Source organism: Puma concolor, chromosome A2 (assembly GCF_028749965.1).
Source record: "Puma concolor isolate L17-30 chromosome A2, mPumCon1.1.hap2, whole genome shotgun sequence".
NCBI lineage: Eukaryota > Metazoa > Chordata > Mammalia > Carnivora > Felidae > Puma > Puma concolor.
The window spans coordinates 33,473,329-33,487,800 of NC_141668.1; the positions used below are offsets into that span (position 1 = coordinate 33,473,329).

The window sequence follows — 14,472 nt, forward strand, 5'->3', positions numbered from 1 at the left end:
CTGTCCCTCCTGCTTGTGCACTCTAAAAAATAAATATATTTTTTTAAAAAAGTCCAGTCAACTGTACAAGGGGTTTTAGAAAACAGCCTATTTGTAGATGAGGGACATTATCTACTTAATTGATTCACTCAAACAATCAACCTATTCTGTTGATTATTGCTCTGAGAAACCAGGTTTACTTCTTTTGAAAATAGGTTTATGGAACCAAGGAGTCATGGAAGTTCTTGACAATAATAGCAAGCACTGCCTCAATACAAACATAAGGTTTATTTACTCACATTTATAAACAACAAAAAACTGCTAATACTAAAAATTCTCCAATTTTTAAGATTAAAAACTAAGATGGCTTTTAAGACTATACGGAATCATTCTTTTTTCAGATAATATCAACTTTGTTAGCATTTTTCCTTTTCTTAACCAAACACATTTTTTACCCAGGCTTCTAAAATGCTAGAGAACAATGAACCACCAGGGCAGTGTGATAAATGGGGATGGTTCAGACAACATGACACGACTTACCTTTCTGTGACTTTCTTAAAAATTGGAAACGCATGTATCTTGCACCATTGATGGTATTCAGATGCTTGATTTAACACAACACACAAATTTCTCTTTTTAACTAGTTTTCTATAAATATTAAAATATCAAAATATTTTTTCCAAAAGTTCTCACAGTACACATTAGATTTTCATACTATTTAAGAGAAAAATAAAACTAAGCTACCAAACCTGATTTAGGCAAAAAAATAAATAAATAAATAAAATAAAAAATTTTCAAGGAAATGTAGAAATATTTTAATTTACATATCATACTACAATGAATCAATATATGGAGTCAAAAGTCCACAATTACACATTCATAAAAATTCCATACATCATCCTCAGAATAATCAGTTTCTATACAAAGATTTACAGATGTCCAATGTATGTAGTTTTTCCTCAGTGTGCTACAGAGTTTAGAGGTTCTGCTCGAATATTCCCCAAATCAAGCGCAGAATCTGTCTCTTCATCAATTTCTCCAATGACTGCACTGTAGTTATTTAAGGAGAAAAAAAATCAGTTAAAATAATCTCACTTGTAAATAAAACTGAAAGGACACAGTACAAACTACTTAAGGTGACAAGCAAATACCGTTTTCATGAAGTAGCGAATTGCAATTTAAGTCACAAAACTCAAGAAGTAATTTGAAGGCAACATTATTGTAGGAACCAATTATTAAGACAGATTGTATACAGTGTGATTGGATCATGAGTCTTCAAAGAAAAAAGGCACATATCAGATAGATATGGTACAAAACCCTAAAACTGGGGCAACTGGGTAGCTCAGTCGGTTAAGCATCCGACTTAGGCTCAGGTCATGATTTCACACCTCGTGAATTCAAACCCCACATCAGGCTCTGTGCTGACAGCTCAGAGCCTGGAGCCTGCTTTGGATTCATTGTCTCCCTCTCTCTCTCCCTCCCCCACTCATGCTTTATCTCTCTTGCTCTCTCTCAAAAATAAACATTAAAAAAAAAAATCAAAATCCCAAAACTTCCAATCCTATGATTTCAACTCAACCCAGGGACTGTGTTAGGGTTGATCACAAAATCACTACTAAATAAGCAAGTAAGTGTCTATTCTTTGAGTAACTTTAATGAACTAAATCCATCAGAGTATACATAATACCCATTAAATTCTGTTTCAAATCTCAGTTTACTCAATTTAAATCCAAGACCAAAATGTACAGTTCTTGGGAAGCCTCAGTGGCTCAGCCAGTTAAGTGTCCAACTTCAGCTCAGGTCATAATCTCACAGTCTGTGAGTTTAAGCCTCACGTCAGGCTATGTGCTGACAGCTCAGAGCTTGGAGCCTGCTTCAGGTTGTGTGTCTCCCTCTCTCTGCCCTTTCCCCACTCATGCTCTGTCTCTCTCTCTAAAAAATAAACAAACATTAAAAAAAAAAAAAAGACACAAAGACAATAGTAGCAACGGGTACTCAGGTAACTTAACACATGATTTTTTGATGTGATTGGCTAGGGTTAAAGCCAGCAAAACTTTCCTTGATTCAAGGAATCACTACCATAACATCTATAATGAAAACGTTAATACCATGCTAAGCACCAAGCCACGGCTCTCCAGCTAGATACAGTTGTTGTTATATCCAGACCACAGGACATATATGAAACATTATTCCACAAAAAAATTGGTTGTTTAAATTAGTTTGGCTTTAATAAGAGTAGCATCTATTAGTGAATACAAGTAATAGAGAATTTGCCCAATTTTGCTTTAAACTCTATATAGCCTTCAGCTCTCTGATAAATGAGAAGTACGAAACTCTGGTTAAAATAAATATTGTTTTCTCAATATAAAACAAATCAAAGATCTCAATTCCACCTTAAAAATTTTAGTATCATTTGAAATCCTTAAGGAAGACAGTGGAGTACTGGTACAGGTTTTAAAATTGGCTCTCCAAAGGAAAAGAGGGAGGCAGACCTGCAGTGTTTACTCACATCCTTAGTGCAAATACTCCCACTATGGTCAATTTCAAGCTACCACCAAGACATCAACCAGCTTGCAAAATTCCTGAAAATATAACAATCTGCATCCATGAGCCAATCAAGCTGGCTCTAGCACACCACTGAGTCTACGCCAAAGTTTAAATTTTTTTAAAAATGAAGTCCAAAAGTTTTATTTTTAATTTTTTTTTTAAATCAAAGTAGGAGAAAGCTTCTTAAAATCAATTATTAGGCAGAGATCCAATATAAAATAAGCATTATTATTCTCATCAGGGAACCTGGTCCCCACCAAATACTCTGCCTTTCTCTCGTATTTTATAGCTCATTTTATAACTTCACACCTAAAAGTCACCTCTTGAGAATATTTTGTAAACTCCCCAATTTTGAATAAAGATCAACACAGGGGCGCCTGGGTGGCGCAGTCGGTTAAGCGTCCGACTTCAGCTCAGGTCACGATCTCGCGGTCCGTGAGTTCGAGCCCTGCGTCAGGCTCTGGGCTGATGGCTCAGAGCCTGGAGCCTGTTTCCGATTCTGTGTGTCCCTCTCTCTATGCCCCTTTCCCGTTCATGCTCTGTCTCTCTCTGTCCCAAAAATAAATAAACGTTGAAAAAAAAAAAAAAAGATCAAATAATTTATCCATCCAAAGGTGATTTTCTTAAGATAATTTAAATGAATAAAGTATTCCCTCAACTATATCCTATTGTCTATATTCGATATCCTATTTGTCTTCCAAAATAATGTGTAATATATCTTTTGCTGCCTTCCACCCATGTTTTAATTCTATACTCACTAGAAAATGGATTCAACAATCTTATAGCCTCTATAACTACACTAATACAATAGCTACTAGCCACATGTGACTATTAAAAGTAATTAAATGAAGTAAAATTTAAAATTCAATTCCCATCACACCAGTTTTCAAGTACTCAATGGCCACACCTGACTAGTACCTTAGGACAGTGGACAATGCAGACCTACATTTCCATCACTGCCACAAGTTCTACTGCACAGTATTGCTTTATACTGTTGCAGATTTTCTTAAATTGCTACCACTAAAGTGTATTTTCAGTTAACTGACGCTACAGCATAAACATGGGGCATCTTATTGTACTAAAATATTTAAAGAAAAAAATAATGGATAAGTACTTACTCATAAATTCATCAGTTATAGAGCATGAATTATTTAAAACTGTTCACACAAGAGGTTTCAAAGGCATTTTCAAACCCTAGCCTTGGACCCTAGAAGTATATTTATATTTCTCTAAAATTAGGATTATTTTGGAAGAACACTTTAAGAAGGCTCTCTAATGAAGTATTCAGTGTAAGGCAGGGCCCTTTCTGGATCCTATCTAGGCCACTTAACTATCATAAATATGACCAATCTCAGTAGATAAAAACCTCTTCTCCATACAGCAAGGTAGTACACCTATAGCAGATTTGACCTGCCCTTAAAAGGAAGACCTACGTTACTTACACATTGTCACCTCTTACGATGTATAGCCCTAGCACCACCTGTTCTACTCCCTGTGAAGAGCTGAATACTCGTTCATGGCTTTCATCCAAAATCAAATTAATGGTCTGGTCAAAACCTTTCAGTGTTCCCTGTAAAGAAAACATTCAAAAGAAAAAGATAAATATTCTAGTTTACCTGAATATAGACATTAAATGACACAAAAATTTTAGTTCCAGGGACACTAACAGAAGTATTCATTTTAAATAGAAGTCCACTGAAAATAGAACACTTCTTTATTACCAACAGTACCCTGGGGCACAAAACTTACCTCTGGGTCTTTTAAGACAGGAAAAACCACACCACACATGAGACTAGTGTGCAGAGTTGTCCAGAGTTACAAAGAACACCCATGTACCAATAAGGAAGTAGCCTAAAAGCCCATGTAGTGTAGGAGCTAACATTAGACATAGACTATTACAAATAAAATACAAGGGAAAACTATATAAATATACAAGAAGAAGAAGCATATACATAGCAACCATAGCTGGTAACAGAACAGTATCACTTCGTTTTCTACATACTAGTAGGAGGCCTGTGCTAAACACACTGTACACAGTATCTCAAATAATTTTAATCCTTTGAGGTAGATACCATAGTTATTCCCACTTTAGAGAAGAAACATTGAGGCACAGAGAGGTTAAGTCATCTCTCAAGGTTTCATGGGTAGAAAGCAGCAGAGTTAGGAGTTGAACCACAAAAAGCTACCTTCAGGGCCATGCCACTGAACTACTTTATTATACTACTATGAACAAGCAAATAGAATTTACCATTCTTCAGAGATTCAAATCAGTCCCATAAATATATACAAACTTCGACTGGTGGGGACAGCTAACACTTAAGGAGTACTTCCTATCTGCCAGTGTTCTATGGGCCTCACATGTATTTATTTAATCTTCCCCAAACCCGGTAAGGTAAATACAAATAGGATTGTAATTAGTAGAAGCAGAACTTGAAGGAAATATTCAGAGAAAATTTTATGGAAGAATCCTGGTTTTGAATAAAGGAAGATACGGATCTAGCATAACACAGTCACTCAGATGCTTTTCAAGTTTCTGAAGAAATGTCAACTTACAGTTGTTTTGGTTGGTTAATTCTCTCAAGCTATTAAACTGTTTCATGTTTTGAAAATCAAAATATGTAAAATCAGAATATAACAAGAGAAAATGATAACCTAGAATTTGGATGAGAAAGAAAATCTGGAGTATTTACTAATTAGTATATAGTTGTTACCACACCAAGACATAGCCTCTTGACTTCATTTTACATGTAAGCATTCTATCAAGTGAGCCAGGGTTAAAAAAATACAAAATTACTAAATTTTCAAAATTACTAAATTTTCAAAATGCTGTTTTAAAATAACTTTCCTCCTTTTTAAAATTTTTTTAGTGTTTATTTTTTTTGAGAAAGAGAGAGTCAGAGCAAGCGGGATAGAGGCAGAGGGAGAGGGAGACAAAATCTGAAGCAGGCTCTAGGCTCTGAGCTGTCAGCAAAGAGCCCAATGCAGGGCTCAAACCCACCAGCTGTAAGATCATGATCTGCGCCGAAGTTGGAAGCTTAACCAACTGAGCCACCCAGGTGCCCCTAACATTCCTTCTTCTATAAAATTAAAATATTTCTCAAACTTAGCTATCCCATTAACAGAAACAGGAAAAATTAAACTTGAGGTATTATTGTTTTTTTAAAAAAATAAAAAAAAACTATTTGCAAATATTTAATAGCAAAAGATTTCTTGAAGTGTCAAGATGAGATAAAAATGTTTCAAACTGTCCTTATTGACAACATACAATGAGGTGCCTAAAAAACAAAAAGATTGTTTTCTTAAGAAGGAAGCAAGGCAGGGCTGCCTGGGTGGCTCAGTCAGTTAAGAAGGAAGCAAGGCAGGGGCGCCTGGGTGGCTCAGTGGGTTAAGCATCTTGACTCTGGATTTAGGCTCGGGTCATGATCTCACAGTTTGGTGAGTTCTAGGCGGGCATCAGGCTGTGTGCTGACGGTGGCACACGTGAGATTCTCTCTCTCTCCATTTCTGCTCCTCCCTACTCACGCTGACTCTGCCTCTCTCAAAATAAATAAATAAACTTAAAAAAATTTTTTTAAAGAAGGAAACAAGGCAAATGGCCTTTTTTTTTTTTTTAAGAGTCAAACTGAATTTAAATCTCAGTTTGGTTCTGCCACCTATTATCAAAGTGACTCTAGGAAAGTGACTCACTTTTTCTGAACCTGGTTCCTAACCAAGAATTCAGGGATACTTCTACAGAGCTGTATTGAAGATTTAGATGTAAAGTGCCTGGCACATGATATACATTTAAATAAATGGCTAAGTTTAACACTTTGATAAATCACTTAGGGACTCACTTGGAAAAATCACAAGGATTAAAAAGAAAACAAAGACCCAATTGCAAAATGGAAAAATAAGAGATTAAATTACATGAATTAGATACAATTAGAAAACAGAGGGGGCGCCTGGGTGGCTCAGTCGGTTGAGCGTCCGACTTCAGCTCGGGTCATGATCTCAGTCTGTGAGTTTGAGCCCCACGTCGGGCTCTGTGCTGACAGCTCAGAGCCCGGGGCCTGTTTCAGATTCTGTGTCTCCCTCTCTCTCTGATCCTCCCCCATTCATGCTCTGTCTCTCTCTGTCTCAAAAATAAATAAACGTTAAAAAAATTTTTTGTAAAGAAAACAGAGAAAGTTAGCAGCTTTAAAACTTTTTTTTTAAACAATGTATGAATTGTAAGTGAAGAAATAATTAAGTAGCCAAAAATCATGAGATAAATTCCTCAGATCAAGAAACAGATCAAGGAGAGAATCCAAGAATTTTCTGGAATTATAAAGGGGATACTGTGATAAAAGGTCAAATAAAATGATATAAAAGAGTCAATTATAATTTATCCTACAGAAAACAGAGGTCATGCAACCTACAAATATTAAAAATATATTAACAACCATACAAGCCTTAAAATGTTCATTATTCTATATATGTAGTATCTACATCATAAAGAAGTTTCTAAGAGGCATACACAAAATTTCAAAAGAAAGCCTATGATTCATGTCGGCGATGTCAGAGCATTGAATGGGGGAAGGAAATTAAAAATGTTAGAGGAAGATAAATATAAAATACAGGCAGATGTCTGAAGACTATTCTCGAAGCTCTCCGAGGACAGAATCTGTTATTCATCTTGGATCCTAGAGGCTTTGTATATAAATTACACCCAACGTTTATTAATGAAGAAAATATGGATCAGCAGCTATTTATGATAAAGAGGTGAATCATAACAAAACTGCAATGCAGGTGTACTGTGATGCTTAGGCATTAGAGATCAGAAGTTTGACTTAAAACTTTACAAGCAAGAAGCTTACAAGGAAAGGATGAATATGCTAAACACTTACCACAATCATTCTCCCATCAGAAGTAATAACTGCAACAGTTCCTGATAACTGAATCAAGGAAAGCATTCTCAGGGAATGAAAATAAAAATGTTAGAATCTGGTAAAGAAATGGTTTTAATTAGTAGGAAAAAGGTGGACGGAATTAAGATATTATTCAACACAGCCACTACATTCACAAGATAACTTTAAGTATAACTTCCTAAATTAAATTACACAATTAAAACAGGAAAAAGAGAATCCCTTTCTGTTTGTGATCAGTTGTTTCCCATCTCAAAACAGTTGAGATGTTTGGTACTCTTTTTCACTGGGGAATGTTGCCAGTTGGACTTTGAGCAAGACATTTCCCCCATTCCTCAACCTGTTCCTTGATCTCTAAAAGGAAAATTCAATCAGTGCTAAATTAATCAACGTTGACTCTTTTCAAACGTGTTAAGACACTTTACTCTAGGACCTGGCCTCTGGAACTCAAAAAAGAAGCTATAATCAGTGTCACAAGGTGCCAGTACGCTTGCATTATTAAGGCTTTAGTATTTCACTTTTGTCCCAAATTTGTACAGGAGAGCAATGTAGTGTTTCTGTCCTGAGATTTTAAAATAGTAACACCTATACAGGGTAAATTAAGACTTCACATGGGGTTTTAGAAGTTCTTTGCCCTTCGTGGAGAGCAATTACAACAACGAGCGTTATTGTCATTCTATCAACAAAGAAGTTGAGACTTTAAGTGGTAAAGGGGCAGAAACTCAATCTGCACACCATCTTTAAAGTTTCTGGTATCTTCGAACAATGAGCAAAGCCAATGAATAAAGTAAATTCAAGGATTTACAAGACCCTTCTCCCCAAATGTGAACATATAGGCCTCTAGGGAAGTAGCGTGGAGGAACAGATGGCTGATTACTATAGAGACAGGCGTTTCTATACAGACAGTTAGGAATATTTCGGTTTTAGGTGAAAATTAAAAGGCGCCCTGGGCCCCCAGGACCGGCAGGCTCTAGCCCCAGGGGCGGGATTAGCGGGTCCCAGGTCCTTAAGCCCCTCACCCGCAGCCCAGGCCGCGCAGGGGCCGGACATCCCAACCGCCCGCCGGTCCCGACCCCCGCTCTCTCCAGCACCAGCCCTCCCAAGTGCGAACGCGGGCTTCGCCGTGCCCCGGCTGGTAGCTGTGGCAGCCGGCCCGAGGATACGGTTGATGTAGTTCTCCAAGGCGGACGTCATGATGCTCGGCCCGGCCGCTCTGAGCAACACAGCAGCAAAGGGGACAAGAGGAGCTAAAAAGGCCCGCCAGGGACCGGCAGCGGCTCCCGCCGAGTGGCGGAAGCAAATATCGCGAGAGTTACAGCCCCGCAGGTTAAGAGGATCGGAAATTTAAAGAAACCGGCCAACCACACTTGAGAGTCAAAGCGGTAGCGAGTTAGTGCGCCTGCGTGGTGTGTTCCGCAGTTTTTCCGGTCGGCGATCTCAGGAACCAAGAGTGGCAAAAACGAGCAGCAGGCGGAAGAAAGGAAGAAGTTTCTTGAAGGTGGGAGAGCGAGTTTTCTAGTGGAGTGAAAGGCAAGTAGTAGAAGTCACTGAGGGAGAATGTTGAGAGAAGACAGGGAAGGCGGGAGAAAACGAAATAAGGTGTTTTCATCACAAGTAGAGAGATGAATGTGTTCTTGTATGAAATGTAGGTGCAGGGAACTGGAACGATCCCTAGTTTTCTGCCACACGGGCCGAAAATTAATCTTTTAGACGTTCAGTGGCCCAGGACAAAATTGTGCACGTTGTGACCATATAGTATACATCTCTGGAGAACACTACAGTAAAAAGCATGTTCGCGCATTCTACATTTACCTCTAAAAGTGCTCCAACGTGAAGGCATTGTTACTAATTTATTTAAGAAACCGAATACAAAGATGTGTGAGCCTCCGAAAACCGCCTCCCTATTACCGTGCCACAAGGTCTCTGTGTCCTCAGGGTGAAATTAGTAAATATAAGGCAGATCTGCCACTGCTTGCGAAAAGACGGATTCAGGAAGAGGCTTCCACGTAAGCACCGGATTGGGTTTTAGACTTGTCTATGCTAACGAATTATGCGGTCGTCCTTGCCCAAGTAACAGCAACTTACCTGGATCTCAGTTTGCGTATATCCTGTCACAGGTATTTTGGGTATCGCCATATATTACTAGAAAACGTCACTACTATTTTACTGTAACTTATAACTTGAGGTTAGAAAAGAATCTATATACAAAATACCGACGAAAGCTATTTTTACAAAATTTCTAAATGGTTTTAGTTAGGCTTGTGATTTCTTAACTGAAGTATTGTGGATTTGAAATCACTTGCAGTTTCAGCCTTTTTCTTCTGAAAAGTGAAGTATCTGTTTTCATTACGGCATACCCACACAATTACCTACAGATCACTCCCAAATGGTTAATATTTTATATACTGAAAGGTATTCTGGCCTGTTTGAAACTCCAGATAGTCAGGAATTAGGTGATGAGTGTCCCATTATTTTTAGGGGGGAAAATGAAAGTATCTTCCATACATGAAAACATGAAGGTATTGTGTGATTTGCAAACGTTAGACATTGAAATAATGAAAAACAGAATGCTGATTAGTGATAAATGAGGTATCATTAGTAAAGAATTAAAAAATAATTTTGCTATATTTTTAAAATGAATAAACTAAGTTTTTCACCTCTTAGAGTGCTTATGTTTGAAAATGTTTATTAATATTATATAGTAACAATTAATTTTATCATAAATACATTACAACTTTATGACCCTGTGTGGTTTCCAGTAAATTAATATGCCAGATAAATAGCAGATGTGTAGTGTTTATGTAGCATCACTTGGGTTTGAAACTTTTTTTACACGGGTCTTAAAAATGCTGTATTTTCTGTAGTCCATAAGGGTCACAAATGCTGAGAGAAAGCCTATGGATAAAAAGTCCAGTTAGTAAGACAAAAAAAAAAAAAAAAAAGGAATTATATCCGGATGACCTTGGGATTATATGGAGAGAGTTCAACACCTCATGAAGGAAAATTAAGTCCCATCAGGGGAAAAGGATAAATATAAACATCTGACGACTGAAAAACCAAGGTGTACAATGAGACCTTTAATTTCGATCAAAACCTCTCAAAGTGCTACTCATTTAAATGATACTCTATTACTGTTAACAAGAGTCAACCAAAGTAGGCTAGAATAGATACTCGTTTTATTCCATTAGTCCTGAATCTAAACCTTAAGGAGAAAACTACGTTTTGCTTTCATATGTAGTTCATTTAAGACTAGCTTATAGGCACGCCTGGGTGGCTTAGTCAGTTAATCGACTGACTCTTGATTTTGGCTCAGGTCATGATCTCATGGTTCATGAGCCCGAGCCCTACATCAGGCTCTCCGCTGATGGTGCAGAACCTGCTTGGGATTTTCTCTCTCCTTCTCTCTCTGCTCCTCTCCCCTCCCACTCATTCTCTCTCTCTCTCTCTCTCTCTCTCTCTCTCTCTCTCTCTCTCAAAAATAAATAAATAAACATTAAAAAAAAAAAAAGGCTAACCTAAGATTTTTTATATCTCCCAGCCCAATCATGAGCCTCCCTCTTGTTAGTAATCCAGTCGCCTGTATCCAGAACAACAGATAAGGTTAATCAAGAACAGGACCAAAAAGAGAAAGGAGTATCCCTAGACATCTGACATCCTGGGAGTTACTTTTTGTTAGTAGAAACCAATGTGTATAAAATGGGTCTCTCTGGAAGCAGAATCAGGACATAACTCATCTCCCTTTGTATTCTGTATTCTTTTGTTAACCTGAAGAATCAGACTCATACTAGGATCTGAGGATACTAAATTTGCACTTTCCTGTGAATGGCCCATGGAAAATACTACTTTTAACCTAATGCGATATGAACTTTTATTTACTTTTATTTTTTGTTGATTTACATTCCTGAGTTCCAAAAGTGTCAACTAATTAGTAATATATGTTGAATAGATCATTCTAGGATTTTCTAAGACAGAAAAGGACATAAATCATGGTCTCTCCTTACAAGTAAACTACTGAATAGGTACAGAGCTTTCATTATAAACCTGAAACAATTAGTACATGGAAAAACAATAAATATTCCAAATTTAAGGAAAGATAATTGATGTTGAAGTATTAGCTCATTTAACACTATAGATTACAAAGGGTTACCCATATTTCTTTTTTTGTCTTCTAAGTTATTAAGACAGACATTTTAAACTCCCATTTGTTAAGGGATGGGGGAAAAATCATATACAATTGACTTGTTAATTGAGAAGCAGTACAGGATCATGATTAAGAGGACTGACCCAGGAACTAGCCTGTCTAGATTTTGATACTGTGTAACCAAGTGGATTTCATAACTTTACCTCAGTTTCCCCAACTGTAAAATTGAGAAGATGTTACTTACCTCATCACATTGTTGGGGGACTAAAAGTAATTCTTATAAAACTTGGCATAAAATAAAGCACTTAATAAATATTAGTTATTATTACTCAAGGATATACATCACATAACCTTTCAGTCCCGAAGCTTGTTCTCCTACCATAGTTTGTTCACTGCCCTTTTTTCTGATTGGCCAAACTGAAGGGCTACACATTTTAAGTGCTTGAGGAAGAGGGATATGTATTGGAATCTTGGAAGGTTGTTTTTTTCTTTTTAATTTTAATCTTATTTATTTTTGAGAGAGAGAGAGAAAGTGGGGGAGCAACAGAGAGAGAAGGAGCTGTCAGCACAGAGCCCAATGCAGGGCTTGAACTCAAGATCTGCAAGTTCATGACCCTGAGCGAAGTTGGATGCTCAACTTCCAGGCACCCCGGAATCTTGGAAGGTTTTATGAACAGCATAAGACTTAAACTGGGGCTTGAAAAAAAGTACAAATACACTTTAGGAAAATTAATCTGACATTATTTATTTAGTGGTGGTAGGAACTAAGGATAAGAAGGCTAACAAGAATCCAGGTGTGAATATCTGATTTATAGCAGAAGGAATAGGAAAGCAGAATAAAGATCATTCAGAAATAATGGTTAAGAAAGACGGTGGGGCAGACAGCATATCGTGGGCTGCACTGTGACAGTGGTTGGTGAAGTGAAAGGATGGCAAGTGTAAGGAGACCCAGGAAAACACAGGACTGCTAGGTAATAAAGTGGATGGTCCAGTCTGTAAAACTGTGTACATGTAACACTTGTTGCTTACCAGCTAGTGGTGAGGCTACAGAACATACTGGTCACTCTGAAAATGGCAGTCACTTCACCTTAAAGGTCCAGTGGCCAATCAGTGTATCTCAGGAGGTTCACTATTTGCCTTCATGAAGGATAATATATGTTAATAAAATACTTATGTATGCTTTTATGCATTCTTTACATTATTTTTATTTTGGAAACCCAAATAGTAATAGAAACATTTTAGTTACAGTGTGCTATAATTATATTCCTATAAACACTACATTTTAAATTATATAAATATAAATATAAATATATATATATATATATATATATATATATATATATATATATATATATATATATATATATATATTATAATTCTATTCCTGTAAATACTACCTTTTAAAAAATAGCTCACTGGGGGCGCCTGGGTGGCTCAGTCAGTTAAGCGTCCAGCTTCTGCTCAGGTCATGATCTCATGATTTGTGAATTCCAGCCCTGCACTGTGCTGTGCTGACAGCTCAGAGCCTGGAGCCTGCTTGGGATTCTGTGTCTCTCCCCCCACTCCTGCCCCTCTCCCAGTCGCATGCTGTCTCTTACAAAAGTAAATAAACATGAAAAAAAAAATAGTTCTCAATGTAACAGAGCTTAAGGAAAATATAGATCTGGGAAGGACCACTCAAAACTTGACCTGATGAGTAATAGTTCCCTGACTGCTCTCACTGAAATCACCTGGGGATCTTTGAAAACTGATGCCCGGGAACCACCCCCAGACATTCCGAATTAAATGGAATAAAGGGAGAGTCTGGGCATCCAGCCTCTCCCAAAAGCTCCCCAGGTGACTGCAACATGAAGCAAAGTTTGGGAACTACTGAACTGCAGCATTAACAGGGACAATTCCTAACAAATAAAAGCCATCGTTACTTATTTACCTTTTAAAAGAGTTGAAGTTAGCTTGAAAAATGAGTTTGTGGAAGAGTTGATACTGCTGAGTGATTGAAACATGAGCAGGCAGTAGTTATCATCAGAGGTTGCAGGTAGAGAAGCAGTTGCAAACTTTGCACAAAATGTAGCAATGCCAGAGATGGATAGCTCTGATTCATGTCCTCTGTGGCTTTTGCACAAAGATCTAAGAGAACTGCAAACTAAGCACTATCAAAATGGAAAACAGGGTTGAGCTAAGCCAAAGGAAGAATGGGATGCCACACAATGAAAGATGTCATTTGGGTACGGTCTTCCTCCAGGCCTGGCGTGATCATGGTGGAGTCAGCTGCGTACTTTGCATTCAGCTGTTGTTTCTTGGTAGCACAAGACATAAAGTGCTAGGAAAAATTAAGTATGAACCAACCCGCCTTCTGTGTCATTCTAACATTTCCCCCCTATTTAATAATCACATGAGCTGATTTGCATTATACAAAACAGCGCTATAGCACAACAGACTGTTACTATTCCGCTGAGAATATGGGCTTTAAATGTGGTTAATCTGCCCCTATTCTCCCCTCCTGTGGTTCATCCTCCCTTTAGGTAGCAGGTAGCTTTTTGGGTAGGAAGGTCTACAGCCTCTGACTCTGTCCTAAGAGGATGTTTGAATTTGTACAGCGTGGGGTGACTTTATTTAAATAGCAAGTAAAGAGTAGGACTAATCTAAATGGAACATGCATGCCTGAGCCATTTAATATCTTTTTTTTTTTTTTGTATAAATTGCCATCTATGTGTTATCACCATCACAAAGCAAGTTAAGAAACATTATTTTAAGTTGAATGCATCCACTTGCATTTTTACTTTTGCTAATATTTAAAGCTTAGTGTCTTTAGTGGCTTGGATTGCAGTATAGGTAAAATTATATTTTCCTTTTCACTGGGATTTGGCATGACAAAATTGAAAAATCATATTGAAGGCAGACATTACTTTGACTTAGGTGTCT

The 14,472-nt window shown here is 37.5% G+C and overlaps 1 protein-coding gene and 1 long non-coding RNA gene across 7 annotated transcripts in view; one reads left to right on the top strand and one right to left on the bottom strand.

Moving 5' to 3' along the window:
- Window positions 1-770: 770 nt before the first annotated feature.
- On the bottom strand, window positions 771-8,727 carry LSM8 (LSM8 homolog, U6 small nuclear RNA associated). The gene is made up of 4 exons (XM_025929313.2): window positions 8,573-8,727; window positions 7,392-7,432; window positions 3,969-4,096; window positions 771-1,029 (listed from the first exon to the last, which is right to left on the bottom strand). Exons 1-4 carry the CDS (start codon window positions 8,601-8,603, stop codon window positions 939-941), a joined length of 291 nt encoding a protein of 96 aa, XP_025785098.2. The 5' UTR covers window positions 8,604-8,727; the 3' UTR covers window positions 771-938.
- LOC112866997 (uncharacterized) overlaps window positions 8,725-14,472 on the top strand; it is a 106,524-nt gene continuing 100,776 nt past the window's right edge. For all 6 annotated transcript variants that reach the window (XR_015245322.1, XR_015245323.1, XR_015245326.1 and 3 more), the window contains exon 1: window positions 8,725-8,907. This is a non-coding gene — a long non-coding RNA (uncharacterized LOC112866997). The remainder of the gene's footprint in view (window positions 8,908-14,472) is intronic.